The 15,283-nt window shown below is 40.5% G+C and overlaps 1 protein-coding gene across 1 annotated transcript in view; it reads left to right on the plus strand.

Moving 5' to 3' along the window:
• Positions 1–1,289: 1,289 nt before the first annotated feature.
• The window catches only part of sbf2 (SET binding factor 2), a 551,470-nt gene continuing 537,476 nt past the window's right edge, over positions 1,290–15,283 (plus strand). The window contains exon 1 of the mRNA XM_060838903.1: positions 1,290–1,427. Within this exon, the coding sequence (XP_060694886.1) occupies positions 1,373–1,427 (55 nt within the window). The 5' untranslated portion in view covers positions 1,290–1,372. The remainder of the gene's footprint in view (positions 1,428–15,283) is intronic.

The raw sequence follows: 15,283 nt of genomic DNA on the forward strand, positions 1-15,283 counted from the left end.
ATCTGCGCTCAGTTATGAGATTTTAGGTACTAGCAGTTATTCTGTTACATCCAATCTTGAAAGGTAGTCTACAACAACTGCTGCTCAAATTACTATTTGCTGCTTAAATTGTAGAATGCGAAGACCAAAATGCATATACTACAAACATGAAAGCAGAATATGTACTAAACGCTGACCATTCAACAATTGCAGAGAGGACAGACCGTTCGACTGTTCCTGATATTGACCCTTATTAAGAAATGATGAAAGGCTGCTCTGGAATTATTATTCATCCTTCCCATGCACTCTGTCCTCAAGGATTCCAGCATTTTTTGTTTCTGTTCCTTAAATTGCTGAATTGAGCTATACACTTTTCTCCGCAGGGTATTAGCAGCATCCTAGCTGATTACCTTAGAAGGCAGATATCTTTGGACTCCTGTATCAGTTCACCTGTTGATTTTAAGCCATCGGTTTTCATTTTATTGTTTTCCGTCCCTTCGACTTGCAATGTTTGATTTTATTGAAAATCACAAATTTGAAACTGATTATTCTAATTGCAGTCTACTCGAGACTGTCGGCTTGAATGTTCTGAATTGCATTCGCTCCAATCGCTTTAAGTTGTTGATCCTGTTGCTCGACCTGAAGCTGCTGCATATGACGAAGTTTTTCGAGTTGCAGCAGTAACGAGGATAACAAATACAAAAATATGCGCGCATCTAGCGGATACTACCTCGAAAGAGTGAGAGAAATCGTTGAGATCTGAACGCTTCTGGAAATGGAGCAGTAAATGTACATCCCAAAACTCTGGTTTACAGAAGCGACTTCACTTGATAAGTATGTTGGTGGCTGACCCGGCGCCGATTGTGCCCTCTCCCTGTGGCTGATTGTTCCCTTACCTCCTCGCGGCTCTGATTGTTCCCCTTGCCCTCCCTCCTCGCGGCTCTGATTGTTCCCCTTGCCCTCCCTCCTCGCGGCTCTGATTGTTCCCCTTGCCCTCCCTCCTCGCAGCTCTGATTGTTCCCCTTGCCCTCCCTCCTCGCGACTCTGATTGTTCCCCTTGCCCTCACTCCTCGCGGCTCTGAATGTTTTTCCTTGCCCTCCCTCCTCGCGGCTCTGATTGTTCCCCTTGCCCTCCTATCCTCGAGACTTTGATTGTTTCCCCTAGCCCTCCCTCCTCGCGACTTCGATTGTTTCCCTTGCATCGGCTGCACTACCCTCGCTCGCGCTTTTTGTAAAGCCGGGCCTCCGCCCAATCAGGGTCTGGCCTGCCAGCGCACGCGTACTGCACCATCTGGTTGGGGGCGGGTGGGAGAGTGAGATTTCAACATGGCTGAGCTTTACCAGGATCTAAAATGTTGAGTTTCTCTGTTTCGAGCCTTGAAATCCACGAGAAATGGCGAGATTGGCCGATTACTTTGTGGTTGTTGGTTACGATTCTGAAAAGACGGGTGAGTTTTTACTAAACCAAGCCTAAAATTTTAGAAGATGTCGTTATTCATATGTGTCCATTTAATTTGGTCTGACGAGAGTCCTATTAGGCCGTGAGTGTCTGCAAGAGCAGCTGAGCTGTTCCAGTGGGACATGGGTGGAAACTTAACTGCTTTCTTATTAAATTATAAGCTGGTGATATGACTAATGTAAACTGTCTTGGCCTATTAAGGCCCTTTCTACAAATTGGTTATAGATTTTTGTGTGATTGTTTGATAACTGAATCTTTCAAAACAAATCTGTCCGATTTGGAGTGACTAATGATTGACGTGCAGAATGACTGTTGACAGTTGAGCTCACGTTCTTGTAAACATGTTAATAGCCTCGAATTGCATTTATATTTCCTTTATTTTTCTGCTACTAGAGAATATTTCCAGTGAAGTGCTTTTGATGTTAGTGCTACATATACCTATTGTAAAAAAAGTAAAACCAATGATTTGGAAAAGGAAAACGAAATACAATGAAAAGGAAATCTAAAGTTTGTGGCTTATGTTCTTTCTTCAAGGAGTGCATTGGAAAGTTGACCTTTTGAAGTATTTGTAATATTTAAAAACCTTGTCCTCACAAAGTGTACAAAGCTGAAGGAGCTATGTCAGTATTTTACTGACATCTAATGATTATATAGCTAGCTGCTGAAATTCCATATCAACACAGCAATCCTCTGGGCATAGCAACTTGTTAAAGACGACAGGCGAGACTGATCTTTTATAAAGCGTATACACAATCCCCTACAATGATATATAATATAAATGTCTAAGGTAATATTTTGTTCATGCAGGTAATGCTTTTGATCTGTCTTGATTTGTTTGAAATATTACATTTTTAGACTTGGATATGATCCTCTTGCTATACAGAATTCACAAAATGTAACCTTTGTTTAAGAAATAAATGTTGACCTTGTATGGGCTTGTCAATATCTGAAAGATGAAAAGAAAAGATACCACACAAAATAGGATACTTCAGCAGTACTAATGAATTCCTTCAGATTTTAGGCATTCATCATCACAGAATTATTAAGGTGCAGTAGGATGCTATCTGAACTAGCTTATGCATGATGAATTTTTTGGAGGTGGGACCAACTGTAATATTTCCAAATTTGCACCCAATGCAAAGCTAAGTGAGACTGTGTTGTGAGGAACATGTGAAGGAGGATTTTGATGAAGCTTGGTGAATGGCAAGGACATGGCAGATGCAGCATAATGTGGAAAAATGTAAGGCATGATGTGGAGGTGCTAGTGTTGGATTGGGGTGGACAAAGTCAGAAGTCACACAACAGTAGGTTATTGTCCAAAAGGTTTATCTGAAATCACAAGATTTCCAAGTGCCTTTTTCCATCCTGTACTGATACATCTGAATGGATTTTAAGTTTTATTTTGTAACAAGGTATGATTGGCAATTTTTACAGCCTGTTGAAAGCAGCCAAATAGTTATCAGCTAATTGTATGCATAATATGGATTACAAGTTAATTGAAACAAATGATCGGGAGCAAAGGTTGATAATTAAAGTCGAGGTACAGATGACCCAGGAATAAAGTAAAAAGATGGAGTAATTTGGGGGAACCGAATGGCTTGTTTACTTTTAAAATTGTTTTTATTATGGGTATGCCTAAGATCGTATACATGATCGATACTTTGTTATATCCACTTATTAAATCACAAAATCCACTTCTCAAACTCATATCATTAAAACTTCACAACAACATTTGAAAATATTGTGATTGAAACTGTTTGCATTGCTTTTAAAACCTTTTTATTTTCTTTTGGCAGTTGCTGGTAAGTTTCTTCATTTCTAGTTGTCACATGAGTGTTTTTGTAACTGAGTGGCTAACGAAGTCAGCATAAGTGTTGTTGGAAATCAGCCATGCAGGGTGAATGATAGTTACTTAAAGACCCTACAGCTTCTCCTCTTTATCACACAATGCAGGCTACTTTTATTTCATTACCATTCTGTTTTATTACAAAGGGCAGCTTTATACACTATTGTAGTTTTACTTGTGTGATTTTGAAAATAAATGCCACAAATAAATTACTATTGTAATATATAATGGTGTTAATTGAAACAAATATTCAGGAATATGCAACAAACTTGTTTTAATTCTAGAGTTGATGTTTGTGTTTGGGAGGTTTGGGATACTTTGTATGATATGACTGCAGAATAAAGTATCAGTTCATATCATCAAAAAGATACGTATTGTAGGTACATTGAATATCGTTCAGCACCTGTTATATTCCTCTTGTTTTCTCTACACAAATGTATTTACTTGCCTCCCTGCTGTTTATATGGTTTAATCTTAAAAATCAAAATATTAATTGTGAATGGTTTTACTGATATCCTTCTTCTGATTTCTTGGAATTAATATTTTAGTTTAACATAAGTGCATAAAATTTCAAGTTTATATGCAACAAAAATTCACTAGAGCTTGGGTAATGATTTTCTGAAAAACTCACTGGACTTCTTAAATATTTCCTACTTACATTATGTATGTTTCTTAATGAACTCTAATCAATAGAATTTAAAACAAAAAAAAAATTCTAGCCTCCTAATGTTTTCAGAACATGCCAAAATACAGTGATTGTTTGTTGCTCCTGGACATATTGAAGACTGCGGCCACAAGGTCAAAGATACCCAGAGAGAAAAACAAACAAGACCAGAAATCCCTGCTATAATAAACAGCCCCTGATAAAGATGTACATGGCAATGAAATGTGTTTAAAGTTTCTAGTAGGACTATATTTATGTTCGTACCAGTTGGCAGCATCAATGAATGAGGTTTGAGATAGGAGTATGGAAGCCATAAAGCTTGATCGTTATTATGGCAGTCAAGGCCATTGTTTTTATTTTATAGATATTTTTATTAGAAATTTAAAATTTTTACAAGTTTACAAAAATAAACAAAACTCTCAAGTACAAACATTGATATACAATTAAATCTTAAATAAATAATAACCAAAATTTAACAAAAGAAAAATACCGAGAACGAAAAAATCAAAACTCAACTAACTACTAATTTAACGTACAACTAACCAGAGAGTATAATTAAGTCTCTTACATTATTCAAATAAGAGAAAAAAAACAACAGATAACACAGAAATTGGGTAGTGAGATACATGCTCTGAATGTGTTAGCATCAAATATAACAAAACCCATATTCGTGCGGGATTCCTCTCCCAAGGGGTCCCGGACCAGCCAGGTTCGTAATCTCAATTAAATAAAAGCCCTTGTTAGGATGGCCGAAATATCTGTATTTATATAATTTAAGAAGGGCTGCCATATTTTATGAAATAATTCGGTCTTTCGGTGCACCATATTTGTAAGGAAGTCAAGATGAATACATTCCAAAATTAATCTGTGCCAATTTGAAAGTCCAGGGGGACCCTCAGCCACCCAGTTTACCAAAATATTTTTCCTTGCGCAGAAAGAGAGAATAGAAAATAATCTCTTCCCGTGCATATCCAGGGAGGGTAAGTTCGAAAAGCCCAAAAGGAGAGATACAGGGTCCACTTTAATTTCCGTTCCTAAAATTTCTGTCATGGTACTTGTTACTTTAGTCCAGTATCTACGGATCTTATGACAGGTCCATAGGCAATGTACAGGAGTGCCCACCTCTATTTTACATTTGGGACATATTGGAGATGCTCCTGCCTTAAATTTTGCCAATCGATCTGGTGCTATATGGGCCCAATGAAATATCCTCAGCTGGGTAGCCTGAGTTCTGTTGCAGATGGTGATACTTCTGGCATTTTCCCAAATCTCATTCCACGTTTCTGTAGAGATTTCTAGCCCAAAATCCTGATCCCATGTTTTAAGCAGATTGCCCATATCTCCCAATACTACTTCATGTAGTAAATGATAAATAGTACTGACGGAAGATACCCCCATTGGTCATAGCACTCTTCATTCTCTGTCTGATTTATAAAGACTATCTAATAACGTAGTCTTCTTCTGTATATAATCTCGAATTTGGAAGTATCGAAAGAGGTCTCCATTAGGTATTCCGAATTTCTGACACAGCTGTTCAAATGACATCAGGACCCTTTCTTTAAATAGATCCCCGAGACATGAGATATCCCTGGATCTCCAGAGTTTGAAAATGGCATCTGTAAACCCCGGTTGAAATCCCCATGCTCCCACTATCAGTGCAAAGGGGGATGTTTTATGTGAGTTGCCCTCATTTTGCCGCATTATATTCCAAGCTTTAATTGTGTTTAGTGTTATAGGGTTTTTACAGTGATCTGTAATGATTTTCCTCTTTTCTGAAAATAAAAGGTTAATAAGTGGGCATTTTACTTGAGAAGTCTCGATGTCCAGCCAGATTGACTGCGGATCAGACAAAACCCAATCGGCTATGTAACTTAATAGGGAACTTAACTGATATTTCCTAAAATCTGGGAAGTCCAATCCTTCCCTTGCCTGTGGAAGCTGTAGCTTCTTCAGCTTAATGAGGGGCTGTCTATGATTCCAGATAAAGGAACCCAACCAGCCATATAATTTAAGTAGTGCCAGCCTCGGCAGCATCACCGGAAGCATTCTCATAGGGTATAGGAGACGGGGCAGGACATTCATTTTAATTAGTGCTATTCTACCCAGCCAGGAAATTGGAAGGTCTCCCCATCGCCAGAGGTACTGCCTTATCCTTTCCAGTAAATGCACAAAGTTAGCCTTGTATAACTGACCAAATACTGGGGTAATAAAAATGTTTAAATATAAGAAACCCTCCAGGGACCACCGAAAGGGAAAGTGGGATCCGTCCACTAAGTGGGGGTATCATAGCAAGGCCACCCATTGGCATAGCCTCTGATTTTGAGAAATTAATTTTATAGTCTGAGAATGCGCTGAATGTATTAATAACTTGGATTAAACGAGGTACGGACCTCAGAGGATTACTGAGGAATAGAAGAACATCATCTGCATAAAGGGTAATTTTATGTTTACTTGTACCGATCCTTGGGGCCATTATATTAGGATCAGCCTGTACAGCTTCTGCTAGTGGTTCAATTATTAGCGTAAATAACAATGGCGAGAGAGAACATCCCTGACGGCAGCACCTACCCGCACTGAAGCTATCCAAACCTAATCCATTGGTAACCACAACTGCTTTGGGATCACTATACAATGTTGAGACCCATTTTGTAAACACCTTTCCAATGCCAAACCTTTCCAATGTGTAAAACAAATATGACCATTCAACCCTATCGGATGCCTTTTCCGTGTCAAATGAGATTACTACTCCTGGTATCTTTCCCTGATGGCAGGCTTGAATCATATTCAAAACCCTTCTAATATTATTGGATGATCTACGGCCCTTAATAAACCCCATCTGATCCTCCTTTTATGATATGTGGCAATACCCTTTCTAGTCTCCAATGCTAACGTTTTAGAAAGGATTTAAAATCTACATTTAGCAAGGATATTGGTCTGTATGACGCACAGTCTTCTGGATCCTTTCCTTTTTTAAGGATAAGAGAGATATTTGCCTCTTTCAATGAATGCGGAGACAGCCCTGACTGTATGCGTCGTTATACATGTCCATGAGTGGACCAGCCAATATTCCTGTAAATTCTTTATAGAATTCAGCTTGAAAACCATCTGGGCCAGGTGCCTTACCACTCTGAAGTTGCCTGATTGCATCAAGTATTTCTTGGACTGTTAGGGGAGCATTTAAGACCGATACCTGTACCGGAGTTAGGTCCGGAAAGGTCACATTTTTAAAAAATGATTGCATCCTCCTAGTCCTGTCTTCACAATCCTACGATTTATATAAATCAGAATAAAATTTTCTAAAGATTGCATTAATCCTTTTATGATCATGAGTCAAAATACCCATACTTTCCTTGATAGATGTGATAGTTTGAGGGGCCTTTTTTTTTTCTTTGCAAGAAATGCTAAGTATCTACCCGGTTTGTCGCCAAATTCATATAACCTTTGTTTTGCAAATAATATTCCCCTCTTAGCCGTTTGGGTAAGCGTGGTGTTTAGAGCTGTCCTAAGGATCGTAATCCTTTGCAATTTGATAATAGAATGTCTATCGGCATATGCTGTTTCAGCTGCTTTTAAGCAAGCTTCAAGCAGACGCTGTTTTTCTCCCTTTAATTTTTTCTGGGTCGCTGAGTAGGAGATGATCAAACCGCGCGTAAGCTTTGATGGTCTCCCACATCATGGATGGGTTGCTAGCCGTACCTAAATTAATTTTTAAGAAAATTTTAAATCTTGAGAGAAGTACTTTACAAATTTACTATCTTTCATCAGGAAGGCGTCCATACGCCAATGCCGAGGGAATGTCTTGTTGTTCCTCGCCTCGATTTCCATATATACAGCAGCGTGATCGGAAATTGCTATACTACCTATTTTACAGGATGATATGGAATTTTTAAAAAATCGAGGGGGCAAAAAACATATCAATTCTGGTATGACATTTATGTGGATTGGAGTAAAAAGAAAAATCTCTGCCCTGTGGATGAAGACATCTCCATATATCTACTAATCCTAATTCTTTGTTCAGATCCACCAATTGTCTAGATCTGGAGATACTCCTGCAGTAGTCTTGGGAATCCTATCTATTTCCGGATCCATATTACAATTAAAGTCTCCCCCTATAATTGCATGATGGGCACCAAGAGCCATCAGTTTTGAGAAGGCTTCCGTTATAAATTTAAAGGGGTGTGCCGGGAGGCAGTACAAATTTAAAATCCCATATTCCTCTCCTTTTATAAGGGCTTTAATCAGAATATATCGTCCAGATTTGTCTTTTATTCCTCTCCCCATCCCCCCAAGATAATATTAAACAGTAAGGTTAAAAAAATAGAAAAGGTGGGGGGATATAAACCGGAGTGGGGGAAAGGCAAACCAACATCCATTATCTCTTACAATTTATCTAAGAGAGTCCAAAACTTCCTTAGCCTTTTCCGGCGATCCGAAGTTATACACAGATCCTTCATGGTTAAAGCGTAGCATCGCTGGGTAGCGTAAGGAGTACTGAATATTTAAGTCCCTTAAACACTTCTTCGCCTTATCGAATGCCTTCCTCTTTTGGACCAGAGCCAAGGAAAAGTCCTGGAATAACATGATCTTGGATCCTTTATAGATCATGGCTTGGGAATCTTTTCCAAGATTTCTAGAGGCTTCTTGGAGTATCTGCCTCTCTTTATAGCTCTGCAGTCAGAACAGGGCTGGGCGGGAGTACTGGTCCGAGCCAGGGCCGCATATTGCAACCCGGTAGGCCCATTCTACCCTTACCTGGCCTGATCCAGCCTTCAGATTTAAAAGTTGTGGAAGCCACCGTTTGAGGAACACTGTAAACAGGCCTTCCTCTTCCTGTTCGGGAAGGTCCAGCAAACGAATATTTTTTTGATGACCTTGATAATCAAGGTCGTCGATGTGATTCTGTAAGGTCCGGACTCGCTGTTCGAGAGACCAGACCCGATCCACAGCCGATTGCGCTGTAGTTTCGGAGGTCGCGGCCTTTAGCTCCACCCCTCCGTCTCGGTGCTCGATTTCCTTAATGTCTCGGTCATGCTTTTGCAGCGCAGCCGAGAGTGAGTCCCATTGGCTTCGGGACTTTTCAATAAAAGCGTCGATCTTCGCATCCAGTTTGGAGATGAATTCCACGAGGCTCGCCACTGTAGGTAAGTCCCCATGGGCGGCTGTGGACGCCTCTACTGCAGCTGGAGAGGGTGGGGGAGGGGTTCCTGCTTGCATAGAGCTGCGGGCTGCCTTTCCTTTAGTCATTTTTACTGAAGATTAGATTGTTTAAATTTAATACTAAGCAACTAATTAAATTAAACAGCTATTTTAAATGATTTGGTGAGTGTGGTGGGTGTGGGTGACCCACTTTGCCGAAGTCTTGGGAGGAGCACTGTAGACTCAGACTTACTGGGTCGCCGCCATCTTGGATGCCCCTCCAAGTCCATTGTTAAGTGTTTCCTAGTATTGCTCACCATTCACGTTCTTCAAAATTTCAGTTTTTTAAAAAATTTAATATATTTTTCAAATCACCCTATTCAGAGATGTTATTACACGCCTCTGGAGCAGGTGTCCTGATCGCTACAACTTGGCAACTAAGGGTGTAATCCAGAGCTCCTCAAAGTCACTTATATCTGTCTTTTCAACAACTAAATAGGTGACTTCTGTTTGGTTATGAGGTCACAGTATATTATCTTCAGTTTATCATGTGATGACTAAGATACAATTTAGTATTCAAGGAGGAAATAGTAAGAGTAGAGGGCATACATACATACATGGTCTTCTGTAAAGGCCAGGATGGGATCAAGACCAGAGATGCCTGGTTATCAAGGGATACAATGCTTAGGATTAATAGAGAGAAAAAAGAGCTTTTGGACACTGCTTCTTTTGTCAGGTTACATCAAAGCTTGAATGTTTGTGATTTCAAAAAACCTGGACTCTAATCCTGGTGTCATGTGACTTTTGACTTTGTCCACCCTGGTCCAACATTGACACCTTCACATTAAGAAGAAATCAGAAGCTTATGGCAGATACCAAGAGCTTAGTATGGAAGCATCCCTAGAGGAGTGTAAGACGTGTGTGGGAGATTTTCAAAAGGAAATCAAAATTCAGGCATTTAGAATAAAAGAAAATCCAAAGGTTTCCAAAAAATATATAAATAGCAAGAAAATAACTGGAGAAAGAGTAGAGGCCACAGGGGTTTTCTATGTCTGAATCTGGAAGAGATGGGCACAGTTCTCCTTTGCAATAGTTTTCCCAATGGAAAAGGGTGACTCAAGTATAGACATCAAGGTGGACGACAGTGAAATATCAGAAGAAATTTAAAATCAAGAGAGACAAGGGGGTTTAGCAGACTTAAAAGTGGATACACTTGCAGATCTGGATGAAATGTGACCTAGGCTAATTAGGGACACAAGGGTTTTGGGGATTCTGGGAGTAATTTTCAAATCTGGTCTGACCATTGATGAGGTGCTTGAGGACTAGAGAACTGCTAAAGTTGTCCCATTGACCCTTCCTTGCTTTTCAGTAGACCAGGAAATGACAGGCCAGATGGTTTAACCTTGATGGTGAGGCAGTTATGAGAATTGAGGGACAGAGTAATCCAAATGTCTCAGAGCAGATATAATCAGGGATGGTCAGCATAGATCTGTGAAAGGAAGGTTGTGTTTGACAATTTTGAATTTTTTCAGGAGGTAACCAGGAGTGTTAATGAGGGTAATGCATTTGAAGTGATCTACATGACTTCAGCAAGGCTTTTGATAAAGTCCCTCATGGCAGACTGATTAAGGAAGTAAGAACCCATGAGATCCAAGGTAAGGTGGCATGTTGGATTCAGAATTGGCTGAGTTGCAGGAATTGGAGGGTACGGTAAGAGAGATGTTTCTGTGATTTGAAGGTCTTTTTCCAATGGGGTTCCTCAAAGCTCAATGTTATGGTCCTTGATGTTTGTGTGTAGGTTCATCATTAGTTCATAAATGTAGGAGATATGGTCAAGAAGTTCGCAGATGGGATGAAAATTAGGAGAGTGATTAATACTGAGGAGGACAGTTATAAACAGCAAGAGGATATCAATGATTGATTAGCCAAATTGAATTTAATCTGGAAAAGTGTGAGATAATGCAACGGATTGTACTATGAATGGTAGAATCCTGGAAAGCACTGAAGATCAGAAGGACCTTGGTGTGTATATCCACAGACTCCTGAAGGTAGCAGGACAGGCAAATAAGGTGGTTAAAAAGGCATTTAGATACTAACCTAAAATAATCAAGATAGAGAATCCAAAAGGAGAAAGTGAGGATTGCAGATGCTGGAGATCAGAGCTGAAAATGTGTTGCTGGAAAAGCGCAGCAGGTCAGGCAGCATCCAAGAATTCCTGAAGAAGGGCTCATGCCCAAAACGTCAATTCTCCTTCAGTAGAAAATCCAAAAGCTAGGTTGTAGTTCTGGTTAGTCCACATTTGGAGTACTGCATGAAGTTCTGGTCAATACATTACAGGAGCGAGGACTGGAGAACTGCTAACATTGTCCCTTTTAATAAAAATGGGTGGAAGGGACAGATAAAAAAAATAACAGACCAGTTAGTCTAACCTCTTTGGTGAAACAGATATTATAATTTTGAGGGACAGCATATGTCTGCATTTGGAGACATTTGTCAGGATGATACCAAGGTTGGAGGGTCCTCGGAGCAGCAAAGTTAATGGAAGTGTATAAGATTAAAGAGGGAATAAAAATGGAGTGGAGAGAAAAAGCACATTTTCCTATTAATAGAAAAAATGATACATAGTTTTAAGGTAAGAGGTAGAAGGCTAACAGAAGAGTTGAGAAATTTTTAGTGGAGGGCAGTGAGAGTCTGGAGCTCACTGCTTGAAAGGATGGTTGAGTCTGAGACTCTTGTAGTATTTACATGTTCGCTTGCAGTGCTGTAGTGTGAACAGGTAGGAGCCCAGAGGCTGGAAGATGGTTAATGCAATCAGATCTTTGTTGACTGTCGTAGATATAATGGATGAATGGCCTTCTTTTGTGCACTAAATGTCCATAATGGAGTTTACAGAAATGACAGACGATCTGTCAAATGTGTTTAAACAATTTTGATTGAGATTAGGAAGCCAGTTTATGATGCAAGAGAAATTTTCTTTTCTTCAACGTGATGATAAACATATGGTTTGTTGCTTTGATCTCATGCTTTAGTGTAGATTAATTTACACTAGCTATTTATGTATTTTTAAAATGATTATGGGTGGTTTTAAGAACTCATCACAAGCAATGCAATGTTCAAAACTGAAGTTGGAGTCCTACTATTATAGCCTTTTTAAAAAAACAAAATATTTATGAGGTTTTCTTGCTCTGTTATGCACTGTCCACAAGATGAGACTGGATCCCTTACACAGAGGTCTGGCTGTAGCTGAGGCATGGAGTAGGAAGGTTACGGTAAACAAAATAACATTAGCATCTGCGTACTTTGGTCATTTATTGCATTACCAACAACGTTTGAAATAAGTTTGGGTGGGTAACCTATAAATACACAGGAACTTGATGCAGATACCCTGGAAAAACCGCCTTGTCTATTGGACTTGCCCCACACTATGGTTACGCAATCATCAAACTGAAATGAAGCTAATCTTTACCACCAGCACCATCTCTTTTCTGGTGTTGTGTGATTTTTAGCTTTATCCAGCCGCATTTTTCTTTACTCTCTACTCTCCCACTTAAATGCAGTAATCTCCATGAATAAATTAGAAAGTCAGCTAAAAAGGGGAAAAACATGTTCCTGATCAAAAACATTCATTGAAGGTTAGATGAACTAAGTCTGAGCTTTTTAAAAACTTGTCTTAGATATGAACAAGGAACCAGAGTAAGTAACTCAACTCTGCGCCTGCTCCACCATTCAATACGATCATGATGTTAAACTCAATTCTATGTTCCTGTATATTTCTGAAAATCTCTTATCCCTAAGAATCCGCCTCTGCCTTAAATACTTAAAGATTCTGCATTCCACTGCTTTCAAGGAAGGGAATTCAAAAGATACTTAAACTTTGGAGAGAATGTTGGGTTCCCTTCTTGAGCTGCTTAAACGCTTGATGCAACTGCAATGCGTTAACTTCTGTGAACAGCCACAATTTCTTTCAACAAGTACAAGCTTTTGGAAGACCACTTAACACTCTTCACAACGCTTGTGGAGCGTGTCAAGCGAGGCTCCCTGAACAAGGGAACAGTCCTTCCTTTATACAGGATTTTACATCACAGTCAGTCGTGCATGGAAGACACCATCCCCCGCCACTTCTCCGTAGTCACATGCCACCCAGAAACAGTGTGATTTAGGTTGTTCCTTGAAACCATGTGGGGGGGGGGGGGGGAATCCAAGATTAGCCATGATCTGAGAGGATCGCGTGGCAGAGCTCTGCTCCGCAGCACAAGCAGGACAAACTTTTAACCTGCCCATCCTTGACCATTGCGATATTCTGGGACTCTAGAAAGATCATGGAGTCCCAAGAAACTGTGAAAAATTGACTTACCGATGATTTTTACTGTCCAGAGGTGCCAAAGAAGGGAGGAGGAGTGTCTGAGGCTGGGCCCACAGCCCGGCCTGCAGGATCCTCTGACTCGATTACTTTCCAGGCCCTGGTGAATGAGCTCACGACAGGTTGTGAGGTGTTGGGTATGCTGATAGAGGACAAGCTGGCTCTGATCTCTGACATGTGGCACGGTGGCACAGTGGTTAGCATTGCTGCCTCACAGCGCCAGAGACCCGGGTTCAATTCCTGTCTCAGGCGACTGACGGTGTGGAGTTTGCACATTCTCCCCATGTCTGCGTGGATTTCCTCTGGGTGCTCCTGTTTCCTCCCACAGTCCAAAGATGTGCGGATCAGGTGAATTGGCCATGCTAAATTACCCGTAGTGTTAGGTAAGGGGTAAATGTAGGGGTATGGGTGGGTTGTGCTTCGGCGGGTCGGTGTGGACTTGTTGGGCCGAAGGGCTTGTTTCCACACTGTAAGTAACCTAATAATCTAATCTAATCTAGAAGCACGAACAACAGCTAGGATGGATGAGGTTGAGCACAGAGCCACAGTGATGGAAGCTGATGCCAGCTCCTCTAAGGATAGAATCCAAGCCCTAGAGATGCAGGTCCGTACTTGGCGTGATGAAGTGGATGATCTTGAGAACAAGGACAGGAGAAAAAATATTTGGATCGTCAGTCTGCTTCAGCGTAAGGAAGATGAGTAAGGAAGGCCTGCCGAAATTCCTTAACTTGGAGGCTGGCATGACAGGCTTGAAGATCAAGAGGGCACACTGGATCACAGCGTGGAGATCAGGTTTGGGTCAATGTCCTCATCCTCTCTTGGTGCGGTTTCATCACTGTAGAGATAAGGAGAGAATTGTTGAAGCTTCCATAATCCAGGGGAAGGATCCGATGGCTAATTTACGAGGTCTCGAAGATCATGTTTTTCCTGGACTTCTCAGCAGTGGTGATCCAGAAAGGAAAATCCTAGGACAGTGTCAAGCGAAGACTGAGGGAGCTTGGGATTCATTACTGTCTGAGGTATCTGGCGGTGCAACGGATCACCTGAGATGGATCCATACATCTCTTTGACACATCGGAGAAGACAAGAGACATTGTGGACAAATTAGCCTAATCCGAACAATTTAGGATGTACAAATAGTAGTAGTGTTTGGTTTGTCTTTTTTTAGAAAAGGCAGAGTAAATCCAGTTGGGGCTTTCTTTCTCTTTTTTTTATTGGTAATAATTTGGTTTAAACTATGTTTGTCAGCAATTGAGATGTGTACTTTCAATTCCTAAGTTATACCAAACAATGGGTGGGGTAATTAGCCCCTTTTTCTTTAATTTTTTAAAATTCATATTGCCATTTTATGGTGCACTTCCTTTCTTTTCTGCTTGTGTTTACGGCGTGGCTCAAGTTAGGAGAAGGGATAATGGTTGGGATGGCTAGGTGCCTATCTATGGGCAGTCAATACAGGAATTGGTGATTTCTCTAGATGCAGAGGAGGCATTTGACAGAGTTGAGTGGCTGTATCTTTTCTGTACTCGGGAGCAGTTTGGTTTGGGCGAAATCTTTATAAGATGGGTAAAGGTTCTGTACAGTGGCCGTATCGCCAATTGGGTATGATCAAGTAATTTTATCATTCTTAGGGACAGCCAACAGAGTGTCCCCTTTTGCTTCTACTTTTTACATTAGAGATTGAACCATTGGCAGTGGCCATTCGTAGAAATCCTAATATATCAGCTCCAGAAGTGGGGTAAAAAATTGCAAAAGATTTTGTTGTATGCAGACAATGTCCTAACTTATTTTTGTCAAATCCAGCAGTTCCAGTGCCACGCTTGATAGAATGCATCTAAGTGT

The sequence above is a fragment of the Hemiscyllium ocellatum genome, chromosome 18 (assembly GCF_020745735.1).
Source record: "Hemiscyllium ocellatum isolate sHemOce1 chromosome 18, sHemOce1.pat.X.cur, whole genome shotgun sequence".
In the NCBI taxonomy this organism is placed as follows: domain Eukaryota; kingdom Metazoa; phylum Chordata; class Chondrichthyes; order Orectolobiformes; family Hemiscylliidae; genus Hemiscyllium; species Hemiscyllium ocellatum.